Source organism: Talpa occidentalis, unplaced genomic scaffold, assembly GCF_014898055.3.
Source record: "Talpa occidentalis isolate TD23 unplaced genomic scaffold, MPIMG_talOcc4v2.1 talOcc4.6, whole genome shotgun sequence".
NCBI lineage: Eukaryota > Metazoa > Chordata > Mammalia > Eulipotyphla > Talpidae > Talpa > Talpa occidentalis.
The window spans coordinates 112,310,925-112,330,123 of NW_023604972.1; the positions used below are offsets into that span (position 1 = coordinate 112,310,925).

At 40.9% G+C, this 19,199-nt stretch overlaps 1 protein-coding gene and 1 pseudogene across 1 annotated transcript; one reads left to right on the forward strand and one right to left on the reverse strand.

Annotated features, from left to right (window-relative positions):
- Positions 1-3,540: 3,540 nt before the first annotated feature.
- Positions 3,541-5,324, forward strand: LOC119261061 (60 kDa heat shock protein, mitochondrial-like; annotated as a pseudogene).
- Positions 5,325-11,291: 5,967 nt separating this feature from the next.
- On the reverse strand, positions 11,292-19,068 carry LOC119261062 (granzyme A-like). Its single transcript, XM_037530285.2, has 5 exons — positions 18,989-19,068; positions 17,107-17,248; positions 15,574-15,715; positions 15,109-15,378; positions 11,292-12,523 (listed from the first exon to the last, which is right to left on the reverse strand). The coding sequence occupies exons 1-5, from the start codon at positions 19,056-19,058 to the stop codon at positions 12,362-12,364; spliced, it is 786 nt and encodes a 261-aa protein (XP_037386182.1). The 5' UTR covers positions 19,059-19,068; the 3' UTR covers positions 11,292-12,361.
- Between the last annotated feature and the right edge of the window lie 131 nt (positions 19,069-19,199).

Below are 19,199 nucleotides of genomic sequence, written 5' to 3' on the forward strand. Positions count from 1 at the left end.
CCATGTATTGGCATCCAGGGATTATCAGACTGGAAAACACTGACCTCAGAACCTAAGGCTTGCAAAGAGCAGAAAGCTGTGCATTGCTCTACATCAGCAACAACTGCTACAGAAGATGCTTGAGATGATGACACCCTTGGGCATCCACTCACCCATTTTCGGTTGAGTGTTAATCTGGGAAAGCAGAGGCACTGTCAGATGCCTGAGAACTGCTCTTTCCCCCAACCTCGTATAAAAACACAGTTTACAACTGGTATTAGCATCTTTTATCTGTGGTCATTATTATAATTCTGTCATTGAAAATTTTCACTCTTTTCATTCTTATTTTAAGAGAGTAGTAGCCTACGTTGGAGAATTTCACCTGAGGTTCACCAGGCTTCTCCAGATCCAGTCTCTTGGTTTAACCGAAGGCCTTTTTCGATGAAGTAGGGGCAAGAGGATGGATGATGCTATAAGGAGAAAATGTTGCTTGACTCAAATTTCCTTGATGATAGACCAGGAGTATTGACTCATTGTAAGAGAGTAATGATTCCTACCACCGGCCACACCCTCCACATTGGCTGAGAGGATCTTGTGCCTTTTGGATATGCTCTCAGCTTCCACCTTTCCTGCACCAGATGTTCTTGGATCCTCCTAAAATATTTCTCCTGTGCATTGACTGAGACTCATGCTCCCTTAACTAGGGCACATGTATTGTTATTCTGTTTAAAGCAATTCACAAATTCACAAGGAGGTGTAAATGATACAGAAGTCTTTTATAAGACTTACTCAGGTGAGGGGAAGGGGATGAGAGTGGCCACAGGGACTCTAATTTCCAGAAGAAACTTGGATCTATCTTAAGAAATAGAGGGGTAAGATTTATTTATATAAACCAAGAGAACTTCACCCACATCACATATTCTCCTGGGTTGAGTTATAAGACAGATTCCAAAGGTGCATCTTTACATAGTCTGGGATACAAAAATTACAAACTCAATAGAATTATAAACTCTCTTTTGGAAAGTCTTGTATTAGGTGAATTCATACATATACTAACTTCAGAAAATAAGTCCATATTTCTTACAGTCAACCACTCTTAGGAGGGCCAGGGGTCAAGGTGTAGTCATTAAAAACTAACAATTCTTGGTTTCCATCCAGAATCAAGATAAATTAGAATTTCCAGGACAGGGTGTGGGATGGCAGTATTTTTCAAAAATCCTAGCGTCTTCTGATATGCAGAAGGGTTGGGTGAAAGCAACAATGTTGCTCTGTTGTGACTTTTCCCTTTCTGGATCCACATTGCCCAGTCTGACACAGAAAACAAAGTGAAGCTTTAGTTTTTCTTTTGAAAAAGAAATATGACTGGATTTTAGAATCCTCTGTCTTTACGCAGGTGGAGACTGACAGTGACTGAACATGTCATGCTTCTAATATGTCCACCCTTTTGTGCTGAATGTCCTGAAAACTTATATTATTTTAACTTTAAGTTATTTAAAAATGTTCTCATTTTAAGTGTGAGATAAACTAGGCAATTCTTCGCTGGGAATTCCAATGAAGACAGGTTGTTGTATGAGCCCTTGTCCTCCACTCCCATCTCCCGACCCTGGGGAAAGCCCTTGACTGCTCTACACTTTTGTGCAGCCTCAGAGTAGTCTTTACTTCCTAGAAGGTTTTAAAGGAAATATAGAGCTCCCCAGGGCCATTTGCCTTCTGGTGACAATGACAGGTGTTTTGCAGCCTTTAGTACTGATGCATGTGCTTCACAGAACCAGACAAGCTGGTCACTGCTTAGGACACCAAGGAGTAGGTTTAATATAAAATACCACAGCACTTTCAGAGAATTGACGTGTGGCATTCCAAATGCCCTAGTGTATTTCCAAGGATACACTAGCCTGGAGAAATACTGATAAAGATTTGAATCATCCCTGATTTGTTTTGGGTGTCTGGGTCAAATTTGTTGTTAAAACTATCTATGCCTTTTTGCAGCAAATAGGGCTGAGGCACCACTATTCCTTCCTTGAAAGGTACTGTTTGTTCTCCTACCTTGAGAGCTTTATGTTTGCTTGTTTTTCCTTTCTGGCAGTTTTTAACCTATAGCTTGACAGCATATGCACTGGTGGTTCTGTTATCATTTGTGAAGATATGATAAAGAACAAAGAAGGATGTCTTTCCTTCTGAAATAAAGATATATATATATATAAAATCCAAGAATTATAGTATACATATATATATATATATATATGCGCTATGTATATATATTAAATCCAAGAAAGACTTGGGGGAAGAAATCTCAGCAGCCTCTCTGGTGGTGCAAGGGTTAGGACATAACAGATGGGGCAGTCCGCAGCCACTGTAGCATGAGTTTGAATCCCAGCCAGCCAGGGAGCAACCCACATGGTGCAGCAGACCTCTCCTGTCTCACCTGCTACTCCCCTCAGCAGTGTATTTCAGTCAGTCTGCCTGTTCTATTCCCCACTCTATCTCTGGTGAATCCTCTCATCCCCCACCCCCACCTCTGGCTTGTACCCCAGTTCTTGTAAGCATAAATAAATAAATCTTAAAAAAAAAAGAAATCTCATCTTAGCACACTTAGCTAACATTGCCAAAAGGTTATTGAAAGTCTGCTCTGTTTGCCCAATGGTTATAACAGAAATGACGAGCATCAGTCTTACCTTCAGGAATTAACAGGAGAAAAATGGCAGCCCAGAGAAAGAATGCTGGAACAGTGCAGGAGTTCCTCATCGTGGCAGGTGTCCCCACATCAAGGAAGAAACCTGTTTTCAATTCTTGACTGACTCTATATACAGAGTGTACAAAGGATGTGGTTTCCTTATATATTTTTTTCCTCTTTCTAATTTCAAAGTTGAGCTTTGGGAAACAAAACATAAGCATGTGAGAACAGTGACTACTGCTCATCCCAGCGGGTGTGCTCTCCCTGGCTGGGATGCTGAGGAGAGGACAGTAACTCTAGTAGGTGGTTGGGGCTGGGGAGACCTGTGGCCAACAGAACACAGTACATGAGAAGAACCTCTAAAATGCTCAGCTTGATGATAAAAAAAAAAATCAAATCTTGCCATTTGTAAGAATATGGATGGAACTGGAGGAGATCATGCTAAATGAAATAAGCCAGAAAAATGAAGATAAATACTGGATGGTTTCACTCATATGTGAATTACAGAGAGACAAAACAAAGGGTCAGACAAAACCAAACCAAACCCTTGAAACAGGATGTAGAATTGAGGCTACTGGATGGGGCGGGCAGGAAGGGGAGGTATTAGTGGAGGGGGCACAATGGATTATGGTGGAGAACTCTGGGTGCCTTGGTGGTGGGTGTGGTGTGGTAACATACATCTGAGGAGAAGTGAACCTGTCCCCTTAAATAATATGCAATGTTGTAAACCAATGTTACTTCATTAAAGAAAAAAAATTCTAAAGCTGTTTTTCTTGTATTGTACTTTCCTATACTTTGATATTCTGGCTAAAAAAAAAAAAACCCAATACCCTCACTCGCCACCGACGGTCCGAGTCGTGGCCCGCACGCCCTGCCGCTGCACTGCAGAAATGCTTCGATTACTCTCAGTCCTTCGCCAGATTAAGCCGGTGTCCAGGACCCTGGCTCCTCATCTCACTCGGGCTTATGCCAAAGATGTAAAATTTGGTGCAGATGCCCGAGCCTTAATGCTTCAAGGTGTAGACCTTTTAGTTGATGCTGTGGCGGTTACTATGGGGCCAAAGGGAAGAACAGTGATTATTGAACAAAGTTGGGGAAGTCCCAAAGTAACAAAAGATGGTGTGACTGTTGCAAAGTCCATTGACTTAAAAGATAAATATAAAAATATTGGCGCCAAACTTGTTCAAGATGCTGCCAATAACACAAATGAAGAGGCCGGGGATGGTACTACTACTGCCACTGTACTGGCCCGCTCTATTGCCAAGGAAGGCTTCGAGAAGATTAGCAAAGGTGCTAATCCAGTGGAAATAAGGAGAGGTGTGATGCTGGCTCTTGATGCTGTAATTGCTGAACTTAAGAAGCAGTCAAAACCAGTGACAACCCCTGAAGAAATTTCTCAGGTTGCTACGATTTCTGCAAATGGAGACAAAGAAATTGGAAACATCATTTCTGATGCAATGAAAAAGGTTGGAAGAAAGGGGGTCATCACAGTAAAGGATGGAAAAACACTGAGTGATGAATTAGAAATTATTGAAGATATGAAGTTTGATTGAGGTTATATTTCTCCATACTTTATTAATACATCAAAAGGTCAGAAATGTGAATTCCAAGATGCCTATGTTCTATTGAGTGAAAAGAAAATTTCTAGCGTCCAGTCCATTGTACCTGCTCTTGAAATTGCCAGTGCTCACCGTAAGCCTTTGGTCATAATTGCAGAAGATGTCGATGGAGAAGCTCTGAGTACACTTGTTTTGAATGGGCTAAAAGTTGGTCTTCAAGTTGTAGCAGTCAAAGCTCCAGGTTTCGGTGACAATAGAAAGAATCAGCTGAAAGATATGGCTATTGCTACTGGTGGTGCAGTATTTGGAGAAGAGGGATTAACTTTAAATCTTGAAGATGTTCAACCTCATGACTTAGGAAAAGTTGGAGAGGTCATTGTGACCAAAGATGATGCCATGCTCTTGAAAGGAAAAGGTGACAAGGCTCAAATTGAAAAACGTATTCAAGAAATCATTGAGCAGTTAGATGTCATAACTAGTGAATATGAAAAAGAAAAACTAAATGAACGTCTAGCAAAACTCTCAGATGGAGTAGCTGTGCTGAAGGTTGGTGGGACAAGTGATGTTGAAGTGAATGAAAAGAAAGACAGAGTAACCGATGCCCTCAGTGCTACATGAGCTGCTGTTGAAGAAGGCATTGTTCTGGGAGGAGGTTGTGCTCTGCTTCGGTGCATTCCACCCTTGGACTCATTAACTCCAGCTAATGAAGATCAGAAAATTGGTATAGAGATTATTAAAAGAACACTCAAAATTCCTGCAATGACTATTGCTAAGAATGCAGGTGTTGAAGGATCATTGATAGTTGAGAAAATTTTGCAGAGTTCCTCAGAAGTTGGTTATGATGCTACGGTGGGAGATTTTGTGAATATTGTGGAAAAAGGAGTCACTGATCCAACCAAGGTTGTAAGAACAGCCTTATTGGATGCTGCTGGAGTAGCCTCTCTGTTAACTACAGCAGAAGTTGTAGTTACAGAAATTCCTAAAGAAGAGAAGGACCCTGCACTGGGTGGAATGGGTGGAATGGGAGTAGGAATGGGAGTAGGTATGGGAGGTGGCATGTTCTAATTCCTAGAATAGTGATTTACCATTATTGATGAACTGTGAGAGGAAGCTCAAAGCAGAGTTCCTCATCTATAACTTCAGAGAAGTCAGTTGAAGGAAATGACTGAAGAAAAGGCTGGCTGATGTTTAAGAAAATCACTATAATCATCAGTTACTGGTTTCAGTTGAAAACATAATGGTTTACTGCTGTCATTGTCCATGCCTACAGATAATTTATTTTGTATTTTTGAATAAAAAGACATTTGTACATTCCTGATGACTGAGTGCAAGAGCCATGTACCAATGTACTGCTTTAAACTTAAGTCACCGAGGCATTTTTACTACTATTCTGTTAAAATCAGGATTTTAGTGCTTGCCATCACCAGATGAGAAGTTAAGATGCAGCCTTTCTGTGGAGAGAAAAATAATTGTGTACAAAGTAGAGAAATATCCAATTATGTGACAAACTTTGTGTAATAAAAATTTGTTTAAAGTTAAAAAAAAAACAAAACCCCAATATATGATAAACATTTTGCACAAACTTATCAACCCTTGCCCCTGTATGGCTCATTGTATTTTATACAGGTACAAAGGTTATTTATTTAAATAATCTTGGTCCCAAATATTGTGCATATTTTTCAATGTATGTAGGTATTTGAGGAAAATGTCTCAGCAGTAACAAGTCTCATTGACTGAATTTTAAAATATTCTACCAGCAGCAACAGTAGCATTAGTGAGTCTTAGTTTATAATAGGAAAAAGATGGCAGAAAAAGATGAAGTTTTCCACATAAAAAATAAATGTATTTTGAGAAAAACAAAACAAAACAAAATAACTTGCTGGAATTTTAACTGCAATTGATTGACTATCAGTCAAGTTGGCAGAATGGAAGCTTAATAATACTGACACCTGGACCTCTGTCTCTTTAGGTTTTCTTTGATTCGAGTTTTGCAGTTTTCTCCATATACCTCTTGTACATATTTTGCTAGATTTACATCTAAGTATTTAATTTTGGCAAGTACTAATGTAAATGGTGTTGTGCTTTTAGTTTTCTATTCCAGTTATTTATTGCTGTATATATAAGAAAGCAATTGACTTTCATATATTAATCTTGGATCCTGTTACCTTGTAATAATGACTCATTATTTCCTGGATCTTTTTTTTATTCTTTAGGTATTGATTTTTTAAATACTATTACTGTTTCTTTATTAGCAGCGCTGGAGTATTTTTAGTTACTTTTCAGTTCTGCCACAACTGCAGGTTTTCACTGCCAACACTGAGGCCCTGAGTGACAACCTGACTACTTGCTGTAGACTGTGATGCTAGCGTGCTTTTTTTTTTTTAAAGATGGAGGTTTTTGTTTTTTTTTTTTTTTTTTAAAGATTTATGTATTTATACAAGAACTGGGGTACAGGTCAGAGTCAGGGGAGGGTGAGAGAATTCACCAGAGAGAGCAGGGAGCAGAACAGGCAATCAGACGGAAGACACTGCTGAGGGGAGCAGTGGGCAAGACAGGAGAGGTCTGTCTCGCCATGTGGATTTCTCCCTGGCTGGCCAGGGATCGAACCCGCGCTGCAGAGGGTGCGGACAGCTTCACAGTGCAGCGATCAACCCGCTGCGCCACCCGGGAGGCCCTAGCGTGCTCTTTTTAGAGCCATCTGGTCACAGAGACCACACTAGTCCTTTGGGTGGGCTCCCTTCCTGTTGATCATGTCATTTTCAGTTGATTAGAAGCAGAGTGGTTAGAGAGATGAAAAGACAGCGGCTTGTGGTTTAGACTTATTGGGGTCTTTTGATGAGAATTAAAGCCAAGCTCAATCTATAACCTTGACCTGAGATAGTCATGGGTAAGACAAGGAAAAAGTGCCTCTGTGTCTCTGGTGTAGAAAGAGTGAGAGAAACAGAATCAATGAATCAACAAATATTTATTGACAAAGATTAAATAGGGGTTAAATTTATCTTAATTGCTGAATTGATAGGTATATTGTTATGCACAAATTACTTTAATTTGAAAATCTCAAATGATCATAAATATTCAAAACATGATATAGCAGCATTGCCATGAGCTCCCACAATTTGTCATCTACATTTTGGCCTGACACTGAATTGCTTTTTATTGGAAAATGCCATTTGTATTTTTATAAATATAAAAATATATTTGTTTTATACTTACATCTTCATTTTTCCCTTCCTTCCTTCTGCAACTTATATTTCAGTTTTATCCCAATGACTGCTTCCCTTTTCACTTCATGTTCTCTTTTTTTTTTTTTTTTTGTGGGACCCTCACCGGCGGCTGGGGAACGAGCTGGTGCTGCAGAGGATGCGGGCAGCCCCTCAGCCCAGCGCTCAACCGCTGCACCACCACGGGAGGCCCACACTCCATGTTCTCTTAATGCCTACAAGTAGAAATTATGTTTTCAGGATCATAGCGATCTATAGAGCTGTTCATTTTTTTTTAAAGATTTATTTATTTATTTTTGCATACAAGAGAGGGGGTTCAGGCCAGAGATTCAGGGGGTGAGAGGATTCACCAGAGACAGAGTGGGAAACAGAACAGGCATGTGGGTTTCTCCCTGGCTGGCCGGGGATCGAACCTGCACTGCAGAGGCTGTGGATTGCTTCATAGTGCAGTGCTTAACCCCTTGCGCCACCAGGGAGACCCAAGAGCTGTTTATTTCTTATAGGTTGTAAAGATGAGGCAGAGATGAATCCTTCCATCTTAAAAGGTGCAGTGATATAAGCTACTCCATACTCCAACCAGATGTGAAGATTCGTCTTATTGGGCTTCAAAATGACTAAGTTATTGTTTAGATTGTGAATCGAAAACTGAATGACAAAACGCTTTCTGTACTCAACTTGAAATTTGATTCTGGGAAAACCAATATGTCTTGTGTTTTCTCTTCAAATGGTGAACCACCCAAGTGGTTACTATAGTTGTTTTTCTTGTGTGCACTTTTCGTGTTAGGTACTGTTGCTGGTGGGATGTGAGGAATATACATTTTGTTTTACTGTGTAAGAATTATGTGTACAAAATGATGGCATGTTCGTAGGCAGAATCGAAACATCTGTAAATCGAATCACTAAAACTATCACATCAGGTCATCTTGCTATTTGTCTATAATCTAGTAGGGAAGACAGTACTCTCCCACATGGAACCACCATTTTGCCAATATATAATTTCAATAATAAATTCTGGGCTCTAAGGAACTATAGGACAATAAGGAGCTCAATTAGCTTTGGAATTGTCCAGAGAGACTTCATAGAGCTGTTCAGACAGCTCTGTAAGGGTGGGACTTATAAGGGTTAGAGAGAAGACAGAACATTTCAGTGATGTTAATAGAGGTAGGATATTAGTCAATTAATGATATATTTGGACCATAGTCTAGGTTGGAATTATATTGCTGTTTCAAATCTCAGTTCAATTCGCAGTCTTTGCTAAGCTGATTTCATACCCTGCTTACATGATTTAGGAATCAGGCTGAGATGTGTGAGGGTTCATACACTCACAACAGATGATAGCTTTCTCTGGCTTTCTTTACTCTTGAACTTTGACCACCTCGGCCACCTTTTCCTGGTTCCTCTAACCAGGAAGATGCCTTCTTCAGGACATCTTTCGGATCTATAAGACTTTCATTGCTGGTGCTGTTAGGGGGAAAGGATGTCCTGAGCAAACTCCATACAGGCTTTGTGGACTCCACCCCCACTTGATTGGCCACTGAGAACTAAAAATCCCATGATCACCAAAGGGAGGGTTGTGAGGACCTGGGGGCAGAGTTGAGCAGTCATGCTTTTTCTGTGGGTATATAACCAGCCATGTGAGCTGGGATTGGCCTTTGTGGTCCCTTGGGCCTGGCTTTACACCAGCTCTTGTCAGGTCATTGGGGTTCCAGATTAGCGGAATGGGCAGGATGCATTTACGAATTTATCTCCCTGTGTTATTCATTTCTTCATTTCCCCTTCCTTTGTAAATAAACCTTATATTAACCTGTTGTTTGTACCTACAATTTAGCATTAATAAGTCCCTTTTAAGTGTGTGGGTGAGGGCCCACAGTCACGCAACCCGTTTCATATTGGGGTTGCTCTGTAACAGTGCTACTCCAAGACAAGGTTCTACCCTCAGAGCAAAACTCAGCTGCTTGTTTCTCCAAGTATTTTATAAAGAAAAATTTTATTGAGGTATAATTGATATCACATTATATTGGCTTCAGGAGTTCAATGTAACTATAATATATACATTGTGAAGTATCACCACAACTAGTTTTAGTTACATTCAGTGATTCTTCAAGTTTTGATTCCCATGCTTATTTTATCAGATTTTGCTTATTTTCCAGAGTTCACATGTGTTTTTTTTTATACTTTGTTCAAAATCTATAGTTTGTCATCAGTGAGAGAAATGAGTTGTAGGGAGCTTAGACCCCTGTAATGCCACTGTGTCTTCATAATGCTGTGCTGATATGTGTCAATCAGGACAGGAGTTTTTATAAGAAAGAAGATAGGGTGCATTTAATATGCAGTCATACAAATGTGGTTTCTCTTACCAGTCAAAGAGTTCTTACAGTGTTAGCTAAAGAATATTGGTGAGTATTTTTAGGTATCATAAGTAAGTCATTGACCATCCTTTCTCAATATACTGTAATTGGTGACTGTTTTGGTTCAAAATGATGGTAGACTCTTCCACATGGATATCCTAAGTCTGAGAATGTCCCCATAAAAATTATGTGCTATTAATTTTAGTGATCTGTTAGATGAAATTCATGTGTACCAATAATGGATGATGAAAATTTGAAGTTCTCTAAATGCCTCTAAGTTAGTATTTGAGCACAAGTGATAAGAATTATTGCTTATTAGGCTGTGAATATTGACACCAGATTCTTTTCCAATTTCCATTTTTGAACTTCTAAAATCTGCTTGGATCCATGTTCTGTTCTCCAGCTTACCACAGGAAAGGTAATAGTCATTTTCCTCTACCAACAAGGTTAGAATTGCAGTTACTTTTGAGTTCTCAGGAACCAGTTTTTGCCTTTAATCCAGTAGTTTCTTTTCTCTATATTTCCCAAGGGCCTCTCTGGGCACAAGGGGTTAAGCACCTCACTATGAAGCAATCTGCAGACTCTGCAGTACGAGTTCGATCCCTGGCAGGCCAGGGAGCAACCCACACAGCACAACAGACCTCTCCTGTCTCGCCCACTGCTCTCCTCAGCAGTGTATTTCAGTCAGTCTGCCTGTTCTGTTCCCCACTCTGTCTCTGGTGAGTCCTCTCACCACCTGCACCTCTGGCTGGTGCCCCAGTTCTTGTATTCATAAATAAATAAATCAATCTTAAAAAAAAAATTCCCAAAAGAGTTTAGAGAACAGATGCTGTATAAACACAGGTCATGTGGGCAGATACATTTAGAAATTCTGAGTTAAGCAGGAACTTTAAGTTCTGTGGGGTTTTTCTGAGAATTCAGGAGGTACACATATTATTATTAAATTAATTTTTTTTCTTTTGTCTGTCTGATCTTTTTTTTTTTTTAAGATTTATTTATTTATTTATACAAGCATTGGGTACAGTCAGAACCGCGGGAGGGTGAGAGAATTCACCAGAGCCAGAGCAGGGAACAGAACAGGCAGAAGGACCGAAGTACACTGCTGAGGGGAGCAGCAGGCATGGCAGGAGAGGTCTGCACGCCATGTGGGACTCTCACCGGTGGCCAGGGATTGAACCGGTGCTGCAGAGGTTGCGGGTAGCTTCGCAGCCCAGCGCTCAACCCCTGCGCCACCGGGGAGGCCCTATCTGTCTGATCTTAAAATTAATTATTTGTCATTCTAGAAGAACGTATAAGGTAAGGTAAAATCACCCCTCTTCCTCACAGGACTTTTTTCAAAATAAGCTTTCAGGCCACAATTCAACACCCACTTCCTAGTATGGCATAGAAGCCACTCTAACCTTGTTGGCTGCCCAGGCTCAGCGACAAGGAGAACCAGGAAAACAGGCAGATAATCCAGGGTTTTTTTTTATTATTATTATTTTTATTTTTTTTAAAGATTTATTTACTTATGTATACAAGAGCTGGGGTACAAGCCAGAGGTGGAGGGGGGGTGAGAGGATTCACCAGAGACAGTGGGGAACAGAACAGGCAGATTGACCAAAGTACACTGATGAGGGGAGCAGCAGGTGAGTCAGGAGAGGTCTACTGTGCCATGTGGGTTACTACCTGGCCTGGCCAGGGATCGAACTCATGCTGCAGTGGCTGTGGATACCTGGTTTAATTTTGACTTGATGGAGTCACTGTAGAGGCAAGTTCAGATAAGAATCCATGTAACGAATGGCTACAAGACAGCAAAGATCCCTAAAGGCAGAATTTCAAGTCCAACAAAGTGAAGGGCAAGTCTCCCAAGTGGTGTCAACACTTTTCATTAGGATCATATCCTACTGACCCAAGACTTCGAGGCACCATTAAGTGCAGTCTTGAGTAGTGTGGAACATACTGCAGGGTCCACAAGCGCCACTCTCAGCATCAGTGACTACAGCGACCTCTGCCCACGCCATCCACAGATAATCCAGGGTTTAAATGAGAATGGCTGAGAAGGGAGGTTGACTTTCTGGGGCATCATTTTCTTGTCTCATCACGTGCATCCTTTATAGGCCCTTAAATTTTAATGTCTACTTTTCTCTTGCCTTTAGAAATTGCTGCAAGGATTTCCTGTCCCTGTATTTCACACAGACTCAGGGTCTTGCATGTTAAGTATGAATAGCAGGTGTTGATGTAGAACAATGGCTTTGGAAGGGTCAACTCATTTTCTTTAAATTGCATGCTCTAGACTGGTGGTTTGTGGTTCTTGCAGAAATGCTGAGTTCTTACTGTGTTTGTTACTAGACACCTGATCTTTCCTGCTGGGATTCCTCGAGATAAGTAACACTGTTAGTTACATAACTCCTGAATGACACCATGACATTGTTCCCCTAATCGCTCCCTTGCATTATCCTCCAGGTGACTGTATGACTCTGCCCCATGTTGCTGGTGGAGACCTGCCCCCATTACAGTGAGAGTAAAGAAACAGGCACAGTCACGCAAATTGATTTCATATATAAGATCAAAAAGTAACAGTAAATGAAATGAAATACAATTCTAAACTGCTCCGTTCATAGTCTTTTTTATCCAGTTGATGTGCTTCTTTGCGAGACGAGTATAGATGCCAGGGAAGCGAGGATCTCCACATTTCCCTTTGCGGCCAAAGGAAGTGATGCCTGTGAGACTATTGTTACATATCAAAGGACTGCCAGAGTCTCCCTGGGGAAACACAAGAGGGGTGATGGGGAATTAGCATGGAACATGACCATTAGCAGGATGGCAGAAATTTCATTAAATGTGAAGTTAAAACTTAGTTGAAACTTAATAGACAACTTGACTAATTGAAAATCACTGCTTAAAAAACTAAAATGCTTGGGGATATTTAAATATTAGCTTCCTTTATGCATTATCAAACCAGTGAAAATGGAAATAAAATATGTACTGTTTACCTTATAAACTGATTTTGAGGTTGATCCTCTATTTTAGAAAGAAAACCTGCCTGTTTGTCATTTTTCAGACTACTTAGAACTCAAAGGGTAAAATGGTCAGATGCAGATAGGGCAAAAGGCAAAGAGTAAAAACCATATTTTCAAGCATTTCCAGCATATAATTATCTGCCCAAAGACCCAAGACCAATGCAAACTGCTTTCACCATCTCCAACGCACAGCACCCCTCCCAGCTCATGCTGGGTGGAAACACCCAGAAATCAGTGATTACACATCAGAGCTGACTCCAGAGCAGATAAGCTTCAGTTATCTGTAAGTTGCTGCCTTTTTCTACCAGACCGTGCCACCTCATGTGTGACCGCGTATTCTGTCAAAGAACTCTAGAATTGCATCTCTAACTGTATGTGAGAACTCGAGTCTGGCTTGGTCCCTCAGTGCCCCTGCTTTGGGGAAGGCGGGTGGAGCTGGATGGAGGGCCGCTGAGGCCTGTGTGCAGAGCTGTGCAGTGTAAATCTGCCCATTTACCCCCTTCCTGGTGATGTGAGGGCTGTGGGACGCTCCCTTTGCAGGCAAAAGTTGGCCTTATATGTGTATGATCTCAAGAGCCATGTGAGAACCCTGGTCCACTCAGACAGGTGTATTTCTTTCCCTTGTCTAATACAGTGCCTGACACTCTCAGAATCAGTCCTTAGGTCTAATTTCATCAAGAGCCAATTCAGAGGAGTCTTGGGCGTTGAGAGAATGGGCAGGACAGCTAGGTTTGGATGGCAAGGGAGGCTGGTGGGGAGAGGACAGACATCTTGGCATGCTGTGCAGGCCTCGGGATGCTGTGTGTGGGCTGCAAAGGCCTGAGTGTCGGGGTCCTTGGATGCTCACGATGGGAGCTCAGAGTAGAAAATGTGTGATGGAAGCTTCACAAGGAACAAAACTAGAGGTGGGGGTAGAGATGATTAAAGAGTCTCTAAACTGGCTATGGAAATCTAAAGGCACAGACCAGAGGTGTGGATATGGAGTCTTGTTAGTCATACAAAGGAACAACAGTTATTTCAGATTAACCCAACCAGACATTAGAAGTGATAGATGAAATTCCACAAAGGAACAAATTCTCCCTGCCTCCCACCTCTCCCCTCCCAAAGAACACTATGTAAGAACATCTCCTGCCTTGGCAAAATGCAGGTCTTGTCCTAAGACTGCCTGCCTGTGCCTACACAGCCATCTCTTTAACAAACCTTCCTCTTTCAAATGCAGCTCTCCACCCACTTGTGTCTATGCAGGCACCTCTTTCCCTCTCTCCTCCTTTCTCTTTTTTCCTGATAAACTTATCTTTTTAAAATGCAGCTTCCACCCCCCCCCCAAAAAAAAAAATGCGGCCTTTGCCTGTTTGTGTCTATGTCTTTGTCCTTAGTAAAACTTGCTGTGTGCTGCCGAGTGGGAAATTCTGCTGAAACTTTTCTCAGGGGTAACCCAGGAACCTCATTCACTGAACCCATCATCTGAACCCCATCACTCAGAGTAGTGGATGAGGGGAGGGAAGGGTGAGGGAGGGCAAAAGAGAAAAAACTAGAGCAGTACAAAGACAAATGCCATCTTGTCCTGGATTTGTCTGTCCTTCCTACTGAAAAGAGTCATTAAAATTCACCAAAGTTCATAGGCAAGCTCCTGCGGAGGGCAGAGGCCTCTGGTCCCTAAATCTCTGGTGAGCCTGAATCTGTGCACACTGCATATCTTTTCAGAGGAGGCTCTGAGGAGTTTTTGAGGAGGGATCAAAGCCAATACTCAGAGCTTAGACATGGGGAGTGTTTCTTCTACTCTCATCTTAAGTAGGGTCCGGCCCTCCCTTCTCAGAGGGCTCGGGTGTGAGGGTGTGCACCTTCTCTGGCATGGGCCATGCTTGGAAGTTGTCTCCTGGGATTGAATGTGGCTCTACAAAGTGATGGGGTCTAATCCAGTACCTGGGAATGACAAGCAATTGCCCCGTCACATGGCAGAAGGATAGTTGCGAGGTGCTGAGATGGGAAAGGTTACTGAAGACTCTAGGGGACCCTGACGTCAGCCCTTTTAAGTGCTACATATCTGTAAGTTTTGATTTCCATATATCAATATGGGAAAATGAGAAAAATTACTTCTAAGTAGTCTTTGATATAAAACAAGCCATAGCACTAGAAGCAAACTTGTTATTTTTTTATGAACTTACTTGAGCTGAGACTATGAATTTATTTCACTGGGCTTTTATCAAACTCTTTCCACAAAGCATTAGAACTCTATGGAAGACATGCCATGACAAAGTGTGATATTACATTTTTTATGTCTGCATGACTTAATCCAACAGCTAAAACATGAGATCTTATTGTACTTACGTCACATGAGTCCTTTCCACCCTTGATGTTTCCAGCACAAATCATATTCAGTCCAATCACAGGATTATAATTATAGTATTTTTTTCCATTGCAGGTTTTTCTGTCAATGACGGTGACATTGACTTCTTTCAGAGTGTCTGATGAAGACCCTTTGTTACCAACCTTCCCCCAGCCTGCAACTCGACACGTGCTATTTGGTTTCACATCCTCCTCCTTTCTAGGTAAAGAAAGGATAGCCACGTTTTTATTAATTGTTGCCTTTTTGCTCAGCTGTTGGAAGATAAGAATGAAAAGTTAACTGAATGAGAGAATTAAAATATTCACATATTTGCTTAAATTTTAGTTCAACCCTCAGTGTCTCCCTACATAACTACAGTCTTTATGACAGGGGCAACTGAGGAAAGATTTCAGTGTCAGATTGTACTAGCTTCTCTGAATTTGAAGAAGACAGACAAAGGTACGTACCTGTACAAGTTGAAGATCATTCTCATATGTTTCTGGATCATAGCATGGATAGGGAAACTCTTTCTTAAGGGACATTGTCTGTGTTTCTGTCTTACTCTTGGTTCTTGAATGAACCCCAAGAATGATCTGGGACTTCTTGTTCCTGAAAAGTCACAACACTATTAACTGTATTTACTGTTATAAACAGGAGCTGAGCATGTTATGTACAGATTAGTTTTACTGTCCCATATGTAAATATGGCTACTATGCAAGTCCTTTAGAGAATAAAAAGTGATATGTTTATGAATTTATCATCATCATCATCTTCATGGTCATCATCATCACCTGCTTATTTGTAACAAGCTGAACTGGGTACATTGAAAAATAAATAAGAGAATTCCAAGATACCTAAGCAAGTCTGTTAGGATTACGGTGGTGTATACCTAAGCTTCCATTACCTCTGATAGAGAATCAGGTTATAGATTACAGCAAAACAAAGATTTCAATGGGCTAGAGACAAAAGCAAAAGGCACTTGATATTGTAAAGTACTGAAGGGATCTTTGTAAGAGAATAGCCAGCTTAACTTAAATAGAAAAACTTTTAGAAATAGATTCCCAAAATTTGCATGGCCTTGAGTGTGTGGATATTGGGGGCATGGTGACTTGAAGAAGGGGTCCAGGGTGCTTTCCTTTTTTTTATTACATGCTAAATATTTATTTTGTTTAATAAAATGCAAATACTCTCTGATGTATAATTGATTAAGACTTCATCATTCACAATCTCGTATAAACCACACAAACCAGCTATTCACACCACTATTTTCCATTACACCAGTGGATGTTAGTTTCACTTTAGATGGTAGAACAGTGCCTGTAGCAGAGCACATTTTCATGATGAAATGTTCCAAAAATCCATATTGTCTTATCTGGAAGTCACTAGACACGTATATCTAGTGTGACAAGTGTGACTAGCAACTAAATTGGTAGTTTCATTTAACTCTAAGTTTATATAGTAATGTGTGAGTTTACATAGCCAGTGTGATAGTGGCTGTCATGGTAACAGTCCAGGTTTGGAGGCTTGATTTAGGGAGTAGAGGAAAGACCAGGCTTGGGAGGAGTTGAAGATAGTGGTTGATTGGGGTTAAGACAGGCCTGAAGGTGTGAGAGGTGTTTACTCAGGGAAATGGAAAGGCATATGAATCAAGTTTTGCTCCCTGACAGTTGTGCACAGGCACCTGAGGGACAAGGAAAGTTTTCTGCCTCTGTGGCCACTTCTTCCCAGTCAAGAGTCAGGACCAGAAACAAAACCTTTCAGCACCTGAATCAGGTGGCTCTGGAAGACACAGGAAGAACTGGTGGAGGCTCATTGTGGTCTGATTGGTCTGATTTACTGGGGCCAAGCCTGTGATTACCCTGCTGGTATATAGCAGGTTTCCAAAGACTTCAGTGATGTGAAGATACATGAGCTTCCTGTGACTTTACAGGGATCTACTTTTTGTTACTATTCCCCCAAAATAGAATGTCTCAAAAATGTTTTCAAATTCAAACACTTACAGGACACAGTGAGCCGCAGTCAATACCCAGTCCTCTTTAATCAAAGCCCCAGCACAAAGACTATTTTTTGTTTGAAGTAGAACCATGTAGGGTCTTGAATGAGGTTGCACATCATGTCCTCCAATGATTTTTTCACAGAAATCTGTTAAAAAGAAAAAGGCAAATCCTCTCAGTGCCTGCCCCATAGAGCTCCATTAAAGCCATGTTTCTAAGGCCAGACATACTTTTCCAGATTAGAAAGGAAGCATTGATCAGGACACTTCTGATCCCTCCTCTCCACCAAGATGTTTAGCTATCTGAATGTAAATCCCACTCCTGTTGCATTGTCTGAGAAGGCTCTGCTCTTCCACTCACAGATGCTGTGAATTGGCAGTTCCAGGGATTATCAGGCTGGAAACCAATGACAAGCTTCAAGTCTTGCAAAGAGCAGAGAGCTGTGCATTGCTCTACACCAGCAACAATTGCTACAGGGGATGCTTGTGATGATGACACTCTAGGGTATCTTCCCACCCATTTCTAGTAGTCTAATCATCTGGGAAAGCAGAGGCACTTTTAGATGCCTGAGCTGCTGTTTTCACCCCAGGTCCTTCTACAATAAAAACACAGTTTAAAAACTGTTATTACTCCTTTTAGCTGTAATCCTACCCATGAATTCTTTGGTTTTTCTCCAGGCCCAGTACCCTAGTTTAATAAAAAGTCTTCTCTGATGAGGTAGGGGAAGAAGGAGCCATTTGACTCACTATGAGGAGTCATATTTTCTATGCTAGACCAAGAGTATAGATTCACAGTTAGAGAGTAATGAGATCTAACGCTGGCACACCATCCATGCTGGCTGAGAGGATCTTGAGCTTTTGGATATGCTCTCAGTTTCTACCTTTCCTGCACCAGATGTTCTTGGATCCTCCTGAAATATTTTTCCTGTACATTGGCTGAGACTCAGGGTACCTTAAATAGGGCTCAGTCCTGCTACCGTTATTAAAGCCAATTCACAAATTTATAAGATGGTATAAATGATACAGAAGCCTTTCATAAACTGCTGAAGGTGAGTGGAAGGGGAGGAGAGTGGCCATAGAGGTTCTAATTTTCACTGGGAGATTGAGAGGAGGGAATTCTAAACTCTAGAAATAAAAGGGTGAAAAATTAGGTAAATTAAGAGAATGTTACACACATCATATTTTTTTCCTGGGAAGAAGTATATATATAAGATAGACTCTAAAGGTGCAGCTTTACATGATCTGGGCTACAGAAATGATACTCAATAGAATATTTTTTTGCAAAGTGTTCTGTGAATGACTATATACATATACCAGCCTCAGAGAAAAAAGTCCATAATTCCTCCAATCAACCACTCTTAGAGGGGTCAGGGGTCAAGGTTTAGACATTAAAAACTAACAATTCTTGGTTTCCATCCAGAAACAAAAAAATTGAAATTTCCAGGACAGGATGTGGGATGGCAGTATTTTTTTAAAAAGTCCTCCAGATTATTCTGATAAGCAAAAGTGTTGGGTTAAAGCATCAAGTGTTGCTGTAGCAAGTAGCACTGAGGCACCACTCTTCCTTTCTTGAAAGACACTATTTGTTCTCCTATCTTAATAACTGTTTGTTTATTTGTTTGTTTTTCCTTTCTGGCAGTTTTTAACCTACCGATTGACAACATATTCACTGGTGGTTCTGTTATCTTTTATAAAGATATGATAAAGGAAAAAGAAGGATGTTTTTCCTTTGAAATAAAGGTATATATATATGTATATATATGTAATCCAAGAAAGACTTGGGGGAAGAAATCTCATCTTAACACACTTAGCTAACATTGCTAAAAGGCCATTGAAAGTCTGCTGTTTGCTCCATGGTTATAAGAGAAATGACGAGCATCATTTCTTACCTTCTGGAATTAGCAGGAGAAAAATGGCAGCCCAGAGAGAGAATGCCAGAACTGTGCAGGAGTTTCTCATCGTGGCAGGTGTCCCCACATCAAGGAGGAAACCTGTTTTCAGTTCTTGACTGAGTCTATATACTGAGTGTACAAAGGATGTGGTTTTCTTTTTTTTTAAAGCTTCATTTATGTATTTATGGGCCTCCCTTGGTGGTTGAGT

Excerpts from the sequence above, each read along its gene's own strand:
- LOC119261062 (XM_037530285.2), bottom strand. The coding sequence starts at position 19,058 with ATGAGAAACTCCTGCACAGTTCTGGCATTCTCTCTCTGGGCTGCCATT. Across the intron at positions 17,249-18,988 it reads TCTCCTGCTAATTCCAGAAG|ATTTCTGTGAAAAAATCATT; the intron begins GTAAGAAATGAT and ends TCTTTTTAACAG. Across the intron at positions 12,524-15,108 it reads GTGGAAAGGACTCATGTGAC|GGAGACTCTGGCAGTCCTTT; the intron begins GTAAGTACAATA and ends GTGTTTCCCCAG.